Source organism: Mizuhopecten yessoensis, unplaced genomic scaffold, assembly GCF_002113885.1.
Source record: "Mizuhopecten yessoensis strain PY_sf001 unplaced genomic scaffold, ASM211388v2 scaffold10603, whole genome shotgun sequence".
Classification (NCBI taxonomy): Eukaryota; Metazoa; Mollusca; class Bivalvia; order Pectinida; family Pectinidae; genus Mizuhopecten; species Mizuhopecten yessoensis.
In genome coordinates, this window is record NW_018408629.1 from 874228 (window position 1) to 889534 (window position 15307).

The 15307-nt window shown below is 35.9% G+C and overlaps 1 protein-coding gene across 1 annotated transcript in view; it reads left to right on the forward strand.

The window, feature by feature from the left end:
• Positions 1 to 15307, forward strand: part of LOC110461300 — a 37759-nt gene that overhangs the window by 3679 nt on the left and 18773 nt on the right. Inside the window, exons 9-27 of the mRNA XM_021514723.1 lie at positions 35 to 367; positions 622 to 764; positions 939 to 1009; positions 1268 to 1416; positions 1562 to 1728; positions 1889 to 2063; positions 2347 to 2954; positions 3074 to 3339; positions 3482 to 3685; positions 6758 to 6894; positions 7546 to 7711; positions 7964 to 8034; positions 8251 to 8408; positions 8601 to 9800; positions 10342 to 10436; positions 10669 to 11202; positions 11405 to 11582; positions 11866 to 12053; positions 14205 to 14890. Of these exons, the coding sequence (XP_021370398.1) occupies positions 35 to 367; positions 622 to 764; positions 939 to 1009; positions 1268 to 1416; positions 1562 to 1728; positions 1889 to 2063; positions 2347 to 2954; positions 3074 to 3339; positions 3482 to 3685; positions 6758 to 6894; positions 7546 to 7711; positions 7964 to 8034; positions 8251 to 8408; positions 8601 to 9800; positions 10342 to 10436; positions 10669 to 11202; positions 11405 to 11582; positions 11866 to 12053; positions 14205 to 14890 (5529 nt within the window). The remainder of the gene's footprint in view (positions 1 to 34; positions 368 to 621; positions 765 to 938; positions 1010 to 1267; positions 1417 to 1561; positions 1729 to 1888; positions 2064 to 2346; positions 2955 to 3073; positions 3340 to 3481; positions 3686 to 6757; positions 6895 to 7545; positions 7712 to 7963; positions 8035 to 8250; positions 8409 to 8600; positions 9801 to 10341; positions 10437 to 10668; positions 11203 to 11404; positions 11583 to 11865; positions 12054 to 14204; positions 14891 to 15307) is intronic.

A 15307-nucleotide genomic window follows, 5' to 3' on the forward strand; every position in this document is an offset into this window, starting at 1 on the left:
CATGTTTTTGCATTTAAAAAAAAATAACATTCAGGAATTTGGAATCAAAGACATCGAGGATCTTGCTAATATATTTGACAAAATGAGCGCAACTGTAATAGATCCTATAGTCAAGGCTGTTCAAACCTTCAAAGATGTCATGAACTTTCTGAAAGACGGAGGAATCGAGAAACTGTTCAACACAATTGTTCATGTGCTGACAAACCTACCTACAATACTTCGAAATATAGCTCTCAATTTTTTAGAGCATATCAAAACTGTGCATCATTACGGTGGAGTTCCCTGGATTGAGCATTTGAAACGAGTCGTCACCAAAATACATACTTTTATCAATGACGTCCAAGAAGATGCCATGGGATTCTATCAGGTTGGAACTAATCTTAATTAATGATATATTTAATTGTTTTGAATGTCTCCTTTGATAAAGAATGCATTGCCAGATAATAGTAATAAATAAATTAATAAAGAAATGTTAGATGTAACATGTTATATTTTAAGAAAAACTATTCGTAAAGGAAAAGCATTCATAGAACCACGAACGCATAGAGAAATTCCCATTTCATCATATGTTTCTTGTGTGTCTGACTGATATTACCGTGTGGCATTTATTTAATGTTGCAGAAAACCATCGATGCTGTCACAATTACCCTACCCTACATTGGCAAGAAACTCGTCGTGAGTCTCCGGAAAATTATAAGTGCCATCACGTCATTTCTCACCTCCCCAATACAATCTATAGCCTCTCTAGCAAAAGGTGTTCTAGAGTAAGTATGTCAAAGTTGATAAGTAAGTAAACATTGGTTATCAGGTAGTAACATATCAGTGTTACCAGTCGTTTATGACATGGTTGAAAAGAATTCCAGTGTTATGCACTCCTTAATATTCACGTATTACTGAGAATGTTTAATGTGTGGGCTTGCTTACTTTATGTTTTGCAGTATAAAACTGTCCATTGGCATGTTTATGGACTTCAAAAACATAATGGTGGAAACACTTTTGAAAACTTCAGGTAAGTATAGATATAATTTGGAAAGAGTTTATACAGAATCTATGTATATTCAAAAGACTTGTTTTAATATAGTAACGAAATAACATAAGGTGTAAGAGAACTTTCGCATTTTTCTAATACATACTTTTTATGAATTTTGGATGAACTAATTACAAAATACAATGTCATGTACACTCTCAGGAAAACAACTGATGTTTTTGCTTAATGTGATATGATATATGAATGTGGATTCCATTTTGTTAATCTAATTATATACAGGGAGGACGCCCTTCTGGCAAAGTTACGGGGAAGAACTCATAGATATATTCCAGGAGATAGAAAGTTTTGTTTCCATGGTAACCGCACCTGCTCAGTCGAAATCAGAGGAAGGTGAATCTACACGACTGTCAGATTGTTTTCCCTCTGTGGTAAGATTGCTTTTTATGGTTGGTTTCATCATTTATAATATTATGGCTTTTGAAAGTATACTGCCCATTGACAAAGTTTTCAATAATAAAAAAGTAATATTTCCAACATTTGCACTCTCGTTAACTCAATATTTTCTCGATTAAGGTTGAACAGACTTTGTGGTCCAAAGAAGAACTCAAACAAGTTGTTTTTGTCGCTGTCAACGAAACGTTCTTCACGTCTGATTTTGGGCAGGATATCTTTGAGAAAGTAAAGGATGTTATGGACGTATACAAATCTCTAAAATCTTCATACAAGACGTTGCAATCCTAGTAAGTATATTAGTCACTCACCGAATAACACTTTATTAAGTGTTATGATTTAGTCAGTCATGGGAAGCAATTATAGTATAATTTAAATCATTTTTATCAACTTAATGATACTGTGTCATATATGTGCATTTTAAATTGTGAGATATATAATTAATTTCAGCGTTCAGAACAGCATTAGCCTAGTACAAAGAGTATTTGGGCCAAAATTCCACAAAGAATTCCCAACTCATCGTCGCCCTGAGACGTCTGGATGTGGACAAGGGGTGTGGCCAACAACTTCCAGCAATGAATTCCAAACAACCGGTGTAGATGTTCGTCTTGCTTATGGCCGAATGGTACGAAACGATCGTGTGTTACATCTTTTAAAGAGTCGTTTATAATTGGTGAAACGATTATCAGGTGCAAAGTTTATCAAAGTTTGATTTATTAGATTACCACAGGAGCAATGATACCGTATATAGGGTTCAGAATATTGTTTTTTGAAAAAGAAATGTCGGTCATGTAATCAAAGAGATGAAACGAAAGCTGCTTAATTCTGAGACACTTGTTGATATACAGACACTTGAAATGTATTTCAGTCAATTTATATAAGCATTTGTCTATATCTTGTGTTTTCAGCTGGTGAGTCCTGTCAATGGCCGAGTGTACAGAGAATCTTCGAAGCGCATCCTTATTAAACCGACGGATGCCGGACTATCAGACTTTGAAATAATTATTGAGAACGTTGAAGCTGTTGATACTATCTCAGATGATGGACGTTTTGCTGAGGCTGGCGAAACTATTGCTATGGTATTAAAGTCGAAATGTGAGCCAAACTTTCTTCATGTGTCTGTCCGTAAAATCTCCCCAGAAGGATTCGACTCCGACGAAGATTATACATATATAGATCCGTCTAGATTTCTCGACCGAATTATGCCAATTCCTAGATGGGTGTTGGAGTGCAAGGATTTCTATTTCAAACACATCTTCCAAACAGTTGACATAGGTAATTTTGGAGCATACTTCGACGACTTATATAAAGAAATAAAAAGAACTGTTGAAAAAACAATTGATAAGCTTGCACAACAAACCGTAGATGACGTTTCGTTCGAAATCCAATTTGGAACTGATGCCAACGATGGAAATTCCTTTTTAGACATTGACTACTCTGGTGGAAGTGTCCTGGATACACTCAAACAATCCTTGCCTGATTTTGGTAACGTGATGAAACTGTACTCATTCAGTGGGTAAGCATAATCAATCTTTGTGTTCACTTTTCTGTGAATTATTCTACTTTTCATACGAGTTAACATATTATTAATATGTGAGTATTCATAAATGCATTTTGTTAATGATTTATTGACAGAATCACGGATGGGCTCAATATCCTGAAGCTTGTCGACATGGGTAGTTTCACACTTCAAAAAATACACTCCATGCTGGAAACTGATTTGCTAATGAAGCTTGATTTGATGATTAACGAACTACGGATTGCTGGCGTGGACATATCGCAACAAGATCCGAGCACCCTGTCCATGTCCAAACTCCAAGGTCTGTTCAAGGATTTACCAGATGACGTATATGGCGATTGGCAATCAACAGTTCACGAGGCTTTATTGAAATATGAAAAGGGTATGTATCTCAAGCATGTGTTGATTGAGCAATACACATGAAGTAACACATATGAAACAAAACGCACATTTTTTTGTTTTTTGTTTAAATGATTTGTTTCTAATTCAAAATTAGATTATAAGAGAAGTGTTTTACATTGCAGATTGTCCGAACTTTAAAGGAGTGGTCGGTAAAGGGACTGTCCTTGCGTGTAAAGCACAAACGGGTTGTAGAGGATTATCTTGCGCCGTTCCATTATGTATTGGTATCGCCAATCAATTCATTAAGCTCGACATTACCATAGACCCGTGTGCAGCTCTCCTCTACATCACAGATGCAAGTGTGACCACAACGGTAGCCATGGATGGTAAATAACTTTTAAAGTAATGACCTGTAGCTTGCTTGTGTGAAAGGCTGTCCACATGAATTACGTTGAAATATTTTTGTTATCGGATTATATAACATTTAAAACAACTCATTAAGAACCGCAAGGTTAGGAGTAATAATATCTAGTCTTTTGCTGGATGGAGTAAAAGGGTTTAATAAGGTCAATTGGTTTACTTCAAATTTCGCTTGCTGTTTCACTCATTAAACAAACCCTCACATGGCTACATTTGTCTAGCATTAGTGTAAACAATTTATTTTACTTGTCTGGTTCAGATAGAACCAGCCAATTGATATATATGCAATTGACCTCTTGTTTTCTTAACCTCTTGCATGGTTTAGGAGAAATACATACCGTGACCCTTCCTGACACGACTGCAATCGGTCCGGACTCAGATCCGTACGTGTTGACATTGACAGTTCAAGGTGAAGAAGACAATGGTGTCCTGTACTTTAGCGTAGAGGGGGCTCTGTGCGTTCAATGTCACACGTCATGTCTACAACCATTTCCCATCGTTACTGACGCAAGAGTGGACATTCCTAGCGATTGTAGTAACACTCGTAAGTATAACTGACGCATATCTGTAAGTTTAAATTAGTTTTCTCTTCAGATAATGCTTATAATAAGTGTGTTGGTTTATTTTCATCATAGCAAGCCATAGCCATGCTATACTTGAACTAAACAGGCGAATTTCATCAATCTTGTCAGTACTATATCTAACTCAAGAGAATATGAATGATATGTGGCATAAAAGTACGTTAAATCATCTTTTTATTTAAAAAAAAAATCAACCTGTGTTCGAACCAAGACACTGAAACCAAAGACTGTCAATTTGACACGTATTATGACGATAGTCTGGAAGCAATGAGGTCCAAAACCCTCAAAATGTTTTAGATCATATTTTTTTTGTTAATTATGACAACAATATATAACATAGCCAACTTGTTGATAAAATGGGAGGGTTTGAGAATAGTGTCTTTTGTATGAATACATCCTTATATTCTGCTTATAGTGTCTCTTGTATGAATAAATCCTTATATACTACTAATAGTATATCTTGTATAAACGAATCGTTATATACTGCTACTAGTGTCTCTGGTATGAATTCATCCTTATATTCTGCTTATAGTGTCTCTTGCATGAATACATCCTTATATACTACTAATAGTATATCTTGTATTAACGAATCGTTATATACTGCTACTAGTGTCTCTTGTGTGATTGCATTCTTATAAACTGAAACGGTGGAGTTAATTTAAACAGCAAGTTTACATATGAAATATGTACAATGCAAGTTTAATAGATTGTTTTAGTTCTTATACTCCCTATTCGACCGAAGTCGAGTGTAAGAGTACTCGTTTCGTGCGTGCGTGCGTGCGTCCGTACTAACTATAGTTTCCGCATTATGTTACAGCCACTGTTTATATTAAGCGACATCAGTCTCGGTATATAGTTGCATGACAGGAAGGACGCGTGTCGCATCTGAAATAAATTCATTGTAGCCTCTATTTGACCTTTTGGAAATGACCTCAATTACTAACATAATTGCTTCATGAGCATATCTAAAACACTGTTTGGGGAATAGGCATATGTCTTTGTATATATATATACTACTCACATTTTGCTAAGGATCACCAATATTTGGAAAAAAAATCAAAATGTTAGAAAGGATATTATGTTTTCCTTCCGTACTGTTTTGGCCGAATATGTTAGCCTTTCAAATCGTCCAGCGTGGATTTGTTTAGTCAACCATAAAAGCGCCTGCATCCTTTTCCACGTGTACACCCCTTTCAAAAGCTAAGCTAAGCTAAGCAAGGCGGGTTATCTGAGCAGTATCTACAGCAAGAGACTTTACAACGAATTGATTGGCAAGCCCGCTCGCCGTATCTAAATCACATCGAGCTTGTGTGGGACATGCTGCAGACATCACTCTCTGCCAGAAATGTTCAGCCAAGAACGGTCCAGGAGCTGGGAACAGCTTTGGTAGCTGAGTGGAACGCTATCCCACAAAACCGTATAAGCGATCTCATTCGGGGCATTTGCAGACGTTGAGAAGCTGTAATTGATGCTCATGGGCGTCACACCCGATAACAAAACAGTTTCTGTTTATTTCGGATCAGTTTTGTGCAATCTAAGTTTTTTTATTGAATACCTCGTCGTTACCTATTTTAAGGGTAACCCTTTTTCTGTGGGTCATTTTCCTACTGTAATTACGATTTTTAGAATTTTTGCATGCTGATGAATAAAAGAACAATAATTTTTTCAAATATAATCTCAGTATAATCCAAATAAAATATTCATTTTCACATATGCTCAAAAATTAAAGTGATCCTTAGCAAAATGCGAGTAGTATATATACATGTATGTACGTCATAGAATGTCGATGTGTTGCGTGTTAAAATCAGGTCACGGTGATCTCTTTTCTACCTTTCGCCTTTTCCAAATACTAAAGTAATGATTTCCTGAGCAAATGTAAACCAGTGTTTCATGAAAGGGTATCAAATTTTATTCATAGGTATATCATGTGAGGGCAATGTGTCGAATACATATATGAGGTCACGTTGACCTCTATTTGTCCTTCGCCCTTAACTTCAAGTACTACAAAAATATGTTAGCGTCTGTTTTATGGAAGGGCATCATTCTTTGTATATAGGTACATCGCGGGTGTATCACATTATAAGATGAAATCGCTGTGACCTCTTTTTGACTATTGACCTGCACTCCAAGTACGTAAATACTATGTTATACAGGTTTTTGAAGCATATGATGATAACCATTTTATGTATGGGTTTCAGTCAGACATGGTGTGGAGGTACTTTGCTGTCAGGCACTATGTCAGGAAATAAAGGGGGTTCGCTCCAACCTCAATATGAAATTGATTATTTTAATACATCGTATGTTTCCGGAGGCTACTGTTTTATATATGTTTGTAAGACTTGATGTGAAAATTGTCAAGCAGTGTATTTTGTGACGTTCATGAGGAATTAGAATTTGATATAAATAGAATTCTTACTTCAGTTTTCATTATTGAATACTTTTTGTTGTATGCTACAGAGAGTGAAATTAACCCGGAAGATGAAATCATGCAAATGACATGGAGGGATTTTCTAGATTTCTTATCACAAATCGCGGTATTGGACAATGATACTCTGAAAATAGCTGGTGCTATAAGAAAATTTGTCCTAGAATCGGTAAGTGTGTTATATTGTATTTACTGTACTAGTCAATATTAAGGACTTGCTACCATGCTATTTTATAACAACTTATTTTGTATCCGTATAACGTTTATACTTTACAGACTCTTTACTTTATCAACTGAATGTGTAGTTTATGATATTAAAATCCAATATTGTGTATTTGCTGGTGGTACATAGCAACCACAGTCATGCCGCTGCATTGATCTATGTCACATTTTATGAAGCATTTAACTGAATTTAGACTTCAAAATAATTTCAAATTATTCAAATAAAACCCCCATAAAAAAAATAAAAAAAATACCCAAGTATTAAAAGTATATAAACAAATCAAATAAACTGTATTCGTACAATCATCTCTTTGAGTTACACGTTATTGGTTCCCTTCTATTTAAGTAGACCAAGACTTTTTCATGGGGTTCCTTTATAATAATGTATCAACATCTGTGACAACACCAAAGCATCACAATACTTGTCAGATATTTCAATTTATAAGTCAACTCCCTTCTGGGTTCAAGTCATCAATTGAAAAAAAATGAAAATTGAGTATACTTTGTTTATAAGAATATCTTTTTGATAGTAACACTTCTGAGTTTTTTCTATGCAAAAATATTGTTAGATTGTGATGTAATTATTTTTCAAACACAGTTGGTCGAGAGGTCGTTCAGTGAAGCTTACACACAAGCAATATCAAGCGCATTTCCTAACGTTAAAGATACGTGTGCTGTTGACGAGCAAAGATTGCCGCGACTTAATGGGAATTTCATTGCTTTGAAAGTCGAAATTCCAGTTGGACCAATTTATGTTCAGCTTAGTAAGCATTCATTTTTGATATTTGTTTTTGTCATTTTGACATAATGGTAGAAGAAAACTGCAAGACTCTTGTTCATTTTATGACTATTAAACAAAATGTTATCACAATAAACAATGCGTTAATCATTTGTGATGTAATACCTTTGATCGTAACTGCAATTGAAATAATATAAGAACTTGATTATTGGTTCAATGCGCGATTATTTGTATTGTATCATGTACAGTGATTTCAACACTTCATTTTTATTTAAAGGGTTTAGTGTCGGTGGATCTCTGGGAGTATCAGTTGGAATCGAAATGTGCGTTCTAAGCAATTATGTCAAGGTTAGCACGCAAATTATGTTAGGCAATTGTGTCAAGGTTTGTATATTTATCTGACATAACAACATTCGTTCCATGAAAGTGGTTTTCAAATGAAAATATAATTCATTTAAGACATGAATATTTTCCTGTTTAGCCAGTTATTGTGTAAACTATTCTGATAAAACATCCTATTACATGATGATATATTGTCATTGAGTTTTTTTTAATTCTCAACAGGGCATTGTTACACCATCGGTTGAATTGAGAATAAAAGGATCAGTGGGAATACGTATCCTGATTTTTACTGGCGGATTAACCCTTGAAGGTCTCTTCATGCAAACAAGGTTTCCGTTAACAGTCACTTTCAGATTCAGCAAATTTCCTATCGGAATAGAGTAAGTTGACCATTTTCGAATGAGTAAAAAGAACTATAATTCTGATGATATATCTCCAATAGGATATTGTGTCTTTCAGATAAACTCTTTTATATGTGATTTCAGTCTAACCTTAAGATAACAATAAAGTTACGAATAGTTTTAACATATAAGAATAGTTTTCCTATACAAATTATTATCTTTTTTTTGAAGCAAACAGATGGACCTGGAACTAATACCCGTTACTCTCACACTTCGAGCATGGCTGGAAATAGATCTGTGGTTATTTAGTAGAACACTATTTTCAGGTGTTATTTGGAGATATCAAGCCCCTACCATACATGAAAACATATTTACGATCAAAGACGACGAGCCAGACGTCGATCCCCCATTGATTGATTCACCAATCTCCCCGGGGGGTGACGTGGACGTAGGCTGTATTGTTACACAGGTTAAGAATAGGTCCCCTCTTGACACCGCGTTCCTGTTAGAAGTATCAGCTTCAGATCCAGTCAGTGACGTTCATATGTTCTACTCGATCGGGACAACTTCCGGGACGGCAGATGTTTCCGACTGGACAGATTATTCCGGTCCATCGCTTGTCGTGCCTACCAAAGACGACTTGCCGAACAGCATTCCATTATACTGGAATGTCAAAGCAAGGAATAGTCAGGGACTCGAGATATACACGACATGTCAACTTAGCACGTACGACAATACTATACCAGATGGACGAGTTGACTCGTCGTTCGCCTTCTCTAGCCATCCAAGTGTACTTAGTGGAACCATAACAGTGTTCGACGACAGCCAACTGAAGGAACCGCATTACAAAGCCGTCGGTTTCAGCTCTGGCAGATACGGCAATGAGGTAAGAGACTGGGAAAAAATGACATTGAACAACAACAGTCCTCGATCAAATGAACCGTCCGAACTGAAATATTTTAGTACTCCCAAAGCAGGAAAATTGACTGTAGCAAGTTTTGCGTCCTCAAAGACAATGACAGCTCTGTTATGTGCGCATGAATGTCTGAGTTATGACAGAAAATGTGTTTCGTTTGATTACGCGTACCATACGGAACAGTGTGACCTTCATTCTGTTGTGGAAGGACACCAAGCAAAGCTTAGAATCATTGGAACCTATGCAAACTACGAGCGTCTGAATATAGGAAGTACAGTTTATGTGTTATACACAGATTTAACACTAGTCCACGGACTTACCTACTTCATCAATGTCCATGTTACAAATGTACTGGAATATGAAGGCTTCATGAAATCGTCGGGAACCATTGTAGATTTTACTCCGCCGGAGACAGGACCTCTTGGTAAGGGATATAACGAAACCATACAAGCTGACAGATGTCATGCTGCCCTTACACAGAGGTGTATTTACGTCACTGATCTATTGAATCACAGGTACGTATGGGTGCTTTGTTAAAGTTATGCAACTTTGAACAGGTTTACCTGTTGAATATTCCTTTGCTGAATATTTTTCTGCGGCAGTAGAATTTAATTTTATTGTAAGTTTCATAAGAAGTTTACCAGTTTCTATAGGTAAAATTTGGGGTTCATTTTTACGGTCTGGTGACCGTCATAACTAGGCTCCCAGTTTTTCAGGAAATATAAATTGATATATAATATTTATGCTTTTAAATTTTTCCACTCCCCTATTTTCTCCTTCATATATTTTAATCTTTACTATTGATAACATTGTTATGAGTGGACAACTTTTATTTGTTTTAAGGTAGTCTCAATATCAAATATTGGTGTTTTTTCCTCGTCGATAGCTGACATTTCGTTCTGACAAGTGAAATGCTACATGTATGCTTGCTTTACATAAACTTTATTATAATTTATTCTTTCATATTCCGTTCGGAGGAAGAGTTTTAACAAGACAAGAGTATACTCTGTAGTTCATATAAGTCTGAATGTTCATTTCGTTCTATGTTTAACTCAGAATAATACGAGATGGAGAGCAAGGACAAACTATCTACAACGGCCACGTTCCACAGACGGATCTACTTTACAGTCTGGCCAACCATTATCTCACAGGTATATTTTCTCGTCTTTGCCGAATATTGTGCATCGAATTCGCGGTGCATGAAAATAAAAGACTAAGAAGATTTCTTTTCTCACTAGATACATTCAAATAGATTAGGTATGGAACATGAGTGATAAAATGTTCCATTAACATTAACAAACAATTGATTTGATTAATTAACACACGTGACAGTTGCATGAACTCATCAGGGTAAACAAGTGATAATGTTCATTTTGCTTGCAGTGAATTTTGACGGATTCAATGATAATGAATCTGGCATTTGGGGTTACACATGGTCAGCTGGTACAAACGTGTGTGGATCGGACGTGGTCCCAGAGAGAGATCCACACGGCCATTTATCCCATGATAAATACTGGACTCACACAGGATACACCAAAGACCTGTCTCTGTCTGACGGGAAATACTACGTCATGGTCAGTGCTATTAATAATGTAGTGCATGGAGGCGCGTTAGTGACAACAGTTTGTCATACAACTTCAATCGTCATTGATACAACACCTCCTGTTTTTGAGGAAGTTTCCGGTGTCTATTTCGACGAAGACTTTGATATTTTGGCAATCTATTACACAGCCTTCGACGAAGGTTCAAAGCTAAAACTCATCGAATTCGGCCTCGGGAAGACGAAGCATGACGTTACTATACGTGGTTACTCGGAGTATCCACTTGTTACCGGGGACGACCCGTTTGTCGGTGTAGAAGATTTCGACCTTACACCTGGAGTATATGCCTGGATACGATTGCGGGTAGAAAATAACGGTAAGCAGCAACTCTTGTGCCTGAAAAATGATAAAAAACATTTATTACATGCTGCTTTTACTGTATATAACGAAAAAGTATTGTTTCAGTTATGTATTTAAATATAGCTGTTGAAACTCAGATGCGGAATATAAAGACGTGAAATGTGAATGTTGAATAAATCATATTAATATGATATGTACCTTTTGATATGATTTTACAGTTGGGTTGTTCACGAGTGGACATGGGGAAGACCCTATCATGATAGACAGAACAGCTCCTTTAGTCGGCATTGTCAATGACGGGGCAATTATAAAGTCTGATATACAATATCAATATGACACGACAACCATCTGTGCCAATTGGGTTGAATTCTACGACCCTGAAAGTGGAATATCCAAGTAAGTTTCCTTTATGACTTTTTCGGCGGTTATCAATGAAAAATGAAAATGAATTTGTGATATTGTTGTCAAAATATGGCTAAAATTACTCGATTGATTGATATGATTTTGCTATATATAAATTTCATTCAACGAATCGTTTCAGAAGAAATAATACGAAAATTAAGGTTATTTTCAACAATGATAAACATACGTTATGCTGGTAAACGTCAGACACGTGCTTTGATTACAAATTATTTGGCTAACTTTTCTTTTAGCTACCTTATTTGTAATTTACCTACAGGTTTAAATGGGGTGTCGGTACGACAAGTGGACAAGATAACATAGTTTCGTTCAGGAATCTCACGCACCACGAAAAGCATGTATGTAGTAGCGGTGTGAGCTTACACCACAACAAGACCTATTTCTACACAGTTTTCGCCTATAACTCTGCATTGAATCAGAAATTCGTGAACACATCTTCTAATGGTGGTACGTATATAATGGTGCACACTTGTCAAAGGAACTATGTCATGTTTGTTACTGTACCTGTACAAATTTATCCCAATTGTACGTAAAACATGTCATTGTTTGTGCCATGGTAACAGAGAGTGATCCTGACCGTCGACACCGCACTGTGCCATATCTCTTGTACTGCTTTTTTTTTTTTTTTTTTTTTTTTTTTTTTTTTTTTTATCTTTTTCATTCACACAGTATTGATAGACAAGTGTAGATATGCGTTTTCTGATCTGACACAAATAAGGCCGTTGTTGCCTATTATTGAGTAAGACTAATTGTACATTTTTGTTTCATTTTGTGGGTTATAATGAAAGATAAAGGAAGAGATGTTAAAGTGATGAAACCTCCTAGCGGAAAAAATCGTCTTTTCGTCAAAATGGCTGCTTTTGCCATGGTATTTGCTTTGTAGAAATTTAAATAATTTCAAACTCAATCAATGTAGGTTTTTTAATGTAAAGTGACAGGCAAGCTCAACCACGACTTCGCAAATACCCGTTTAACTAAATGGCTGCCGGCCTCTGGTTGGTCAAAAAGAGTGATGCACTTTGATTTCGATAGAAGATGATATGAAGGTGTATTCAATAAACAAGCTGGTGTTTGGGATAGGCTACTACTTGGTCGACATTTTCTGTCCAATTTCAATGAAATAGCGCAGATGTTCTGTGGCACTGCAAAATCTGTTGCGACTTCCTATTTTAATGTCCGATTGTAATACGATTTGGTTTGTAGTAATGTTATGGCATTGTATTATTTTGCGCTATAAGAGTATTTGTTATAATTTATTATATGATTTAAATGCTATAATCGTAAAAATGAAAAAGAACATGGAAAACATGAAAAAAGGTCTTATTATAATAATATCTGAAGAGACATATTATGTTAATTCAAGGTAACTACCCTATTACGTAACTAGCAATGCGTCATGTATAACTTTTCTTGCATGAGTATTTAAATTCTTTGATTACCAGGTGCTTGATTCATACACGCTTCACGAAAACATTATAAGTGTACGCGCCGTACGTAAAACAAAAAGTTTTTAATCAACGATATTAATAACATATGCACTTTCAAACACACGCATATACATAAATAGATTTGGTGTTGCCAAATGTTGTCAAATAACATTACAAACAGGGTATCTTCAATCAGATTAGTCAGTTTGGAAATGTGTTGTAACAAAGTTTTACTTTATACACTAACAATATACGTATTAAACGTGTCGCAATGTTTTCAAGACCGACTGGTATCTTTATCAACTGAGTTAGCGATTTGTATTGTTTTCCTGTACAACTCTACACCCTATAAAGGCGAAACGTTCCGGGTCTAGTGATATAGGCAATTTACAATGTCATCACCGGTGTACAGGTAAACAATACAAATCACTCACGCAATCATAGCTTGTCAAAAACGAGTCGATCTTGAAACGTTGCGACCACTATAGAAACAAACTTTCATTCTAAGTAGTAAATAGAAGATATAGTCGTTTGGCTCAGCTTATAGTTACTAGATAGGAGTTCTGTTTCGACTTATCAATTTTCAAAGCAGGATTTGTCTAACTTGTTACTGAGGATGACCCGTTTGTCGATGTAGAAGATTTTGACCTTACACCTGGAGTATAGGCCTGGATACGATACTGTCAGCCTGGTTAAATACTTACCACATCATTCCCTTTAGCCCATTCGTAAAACAATTAAAGTAGTAGCCTACATGTTCCAGTGTAGAACTTTAACGGAATTATCAAAATTAAGAACCTCTGTTCCATTGACGTTCACGTAGGTACTAAGTAAATATTCACATACTATCAGTCAGCTATCGCAGGTTATCCATGGAAAAACATAGAACAAGCCCTTTTCTAAAGGGGGAATATGTCACCATTGTAAGATATAAACCACGTAATTGGCTAGGACAGTTTTATATCTTAGCTCATTCGGTAAAGCATCAGACAAGTACATCAGAGGTCAAGGGTTCGGACCCTAGTGGAAACAATGCACATCTAGTGAGTATTCCGATTACAGCGTTAAAATTGTATAATTCATTAAAACAATGCTTGTGTATATGTATCCGTAATTGAAAACATCCTTCTCCAACATATAATAACATATAATGTTTCTTACTTCTGTTCAGTACTGGTTGACGTAACACCTCCTGATGTTGGATGGGTACATGACGGGTTATCTGGCCATAGTGATGTTCAGTTTTCATCCTTGTCAGCATCAAAGTCATGCACATGGAACAACTTTACTGATGCTGAGAGCAATATTGACCATTTTGAAGCGTCAGTTTATGTGAATAATGAACTACGGAAAACATTTGGAGTAACAAAAAATACAAACATTTTTACTGACCATACTGTTACAATGGAGCATAGTGACGTAATATACTGGACACTAACGGCACATAACGGGGCTGGACTTCAGACCGATGCTGCTACTGATGGATTCCGTGTTGACCATTCAGCTCCAGTCATGGAATACATCCGTGATTCAAATACGGGCAGTGAATATCAATCAAACAGTTCCAAGTTAGACATTTCGTGGAAAGTGTCTGACCCAGAATCAGGGATAAGCCATCATTCATTTTATATTCAAGAATTGAAGCACGGATCAAAATCCCGATTTTGGCCTAAGGAAAAACAATACGAAGTCGTTTATGAAAGTACCGGGGATATGGCATTTCCATTACAAGATTTGGAACTGAAAGATGGGGCAATGTACAGTGTTAAGGTTATTTCTACAAACAACGCTCTGCTGTCGACTCATCACCAATCTCAAGGTGTCATTGTAGATACAACGGCGCCGATCATAACAGACGTAAGTTTTAAGTAAAATTGTAAAAGCTGTCAATTTTAAAGTTAAATCTTCTCATCATGCTCATTAAATGATTGTTTTTGTTATTCAAACTACACGACAATCATGATTCAATCATACTCCGTAAAAAATAAATATACAAAATAGGTTTACTCAAAATCATAAAAATAACGCTTGAATCTTCGAACAAAATTACTTCTTTTAACAAAATTGATACATTTTTTTCAAGATATGTACGCAAATTGAACTGTGTTAGGATTATAATGCAATACTAAGCTTTTCTTTCACCACGGCAAGCAAATGTTTGTTGGTAAATGTTTAGGTAAAGCTATCAAAGTCACAAGAAGCTTCATAGATATACCTTGCATGGCGAGACATCTCATTACCCCTGAACATTTTAAATGCTTTTTGTATATCAAT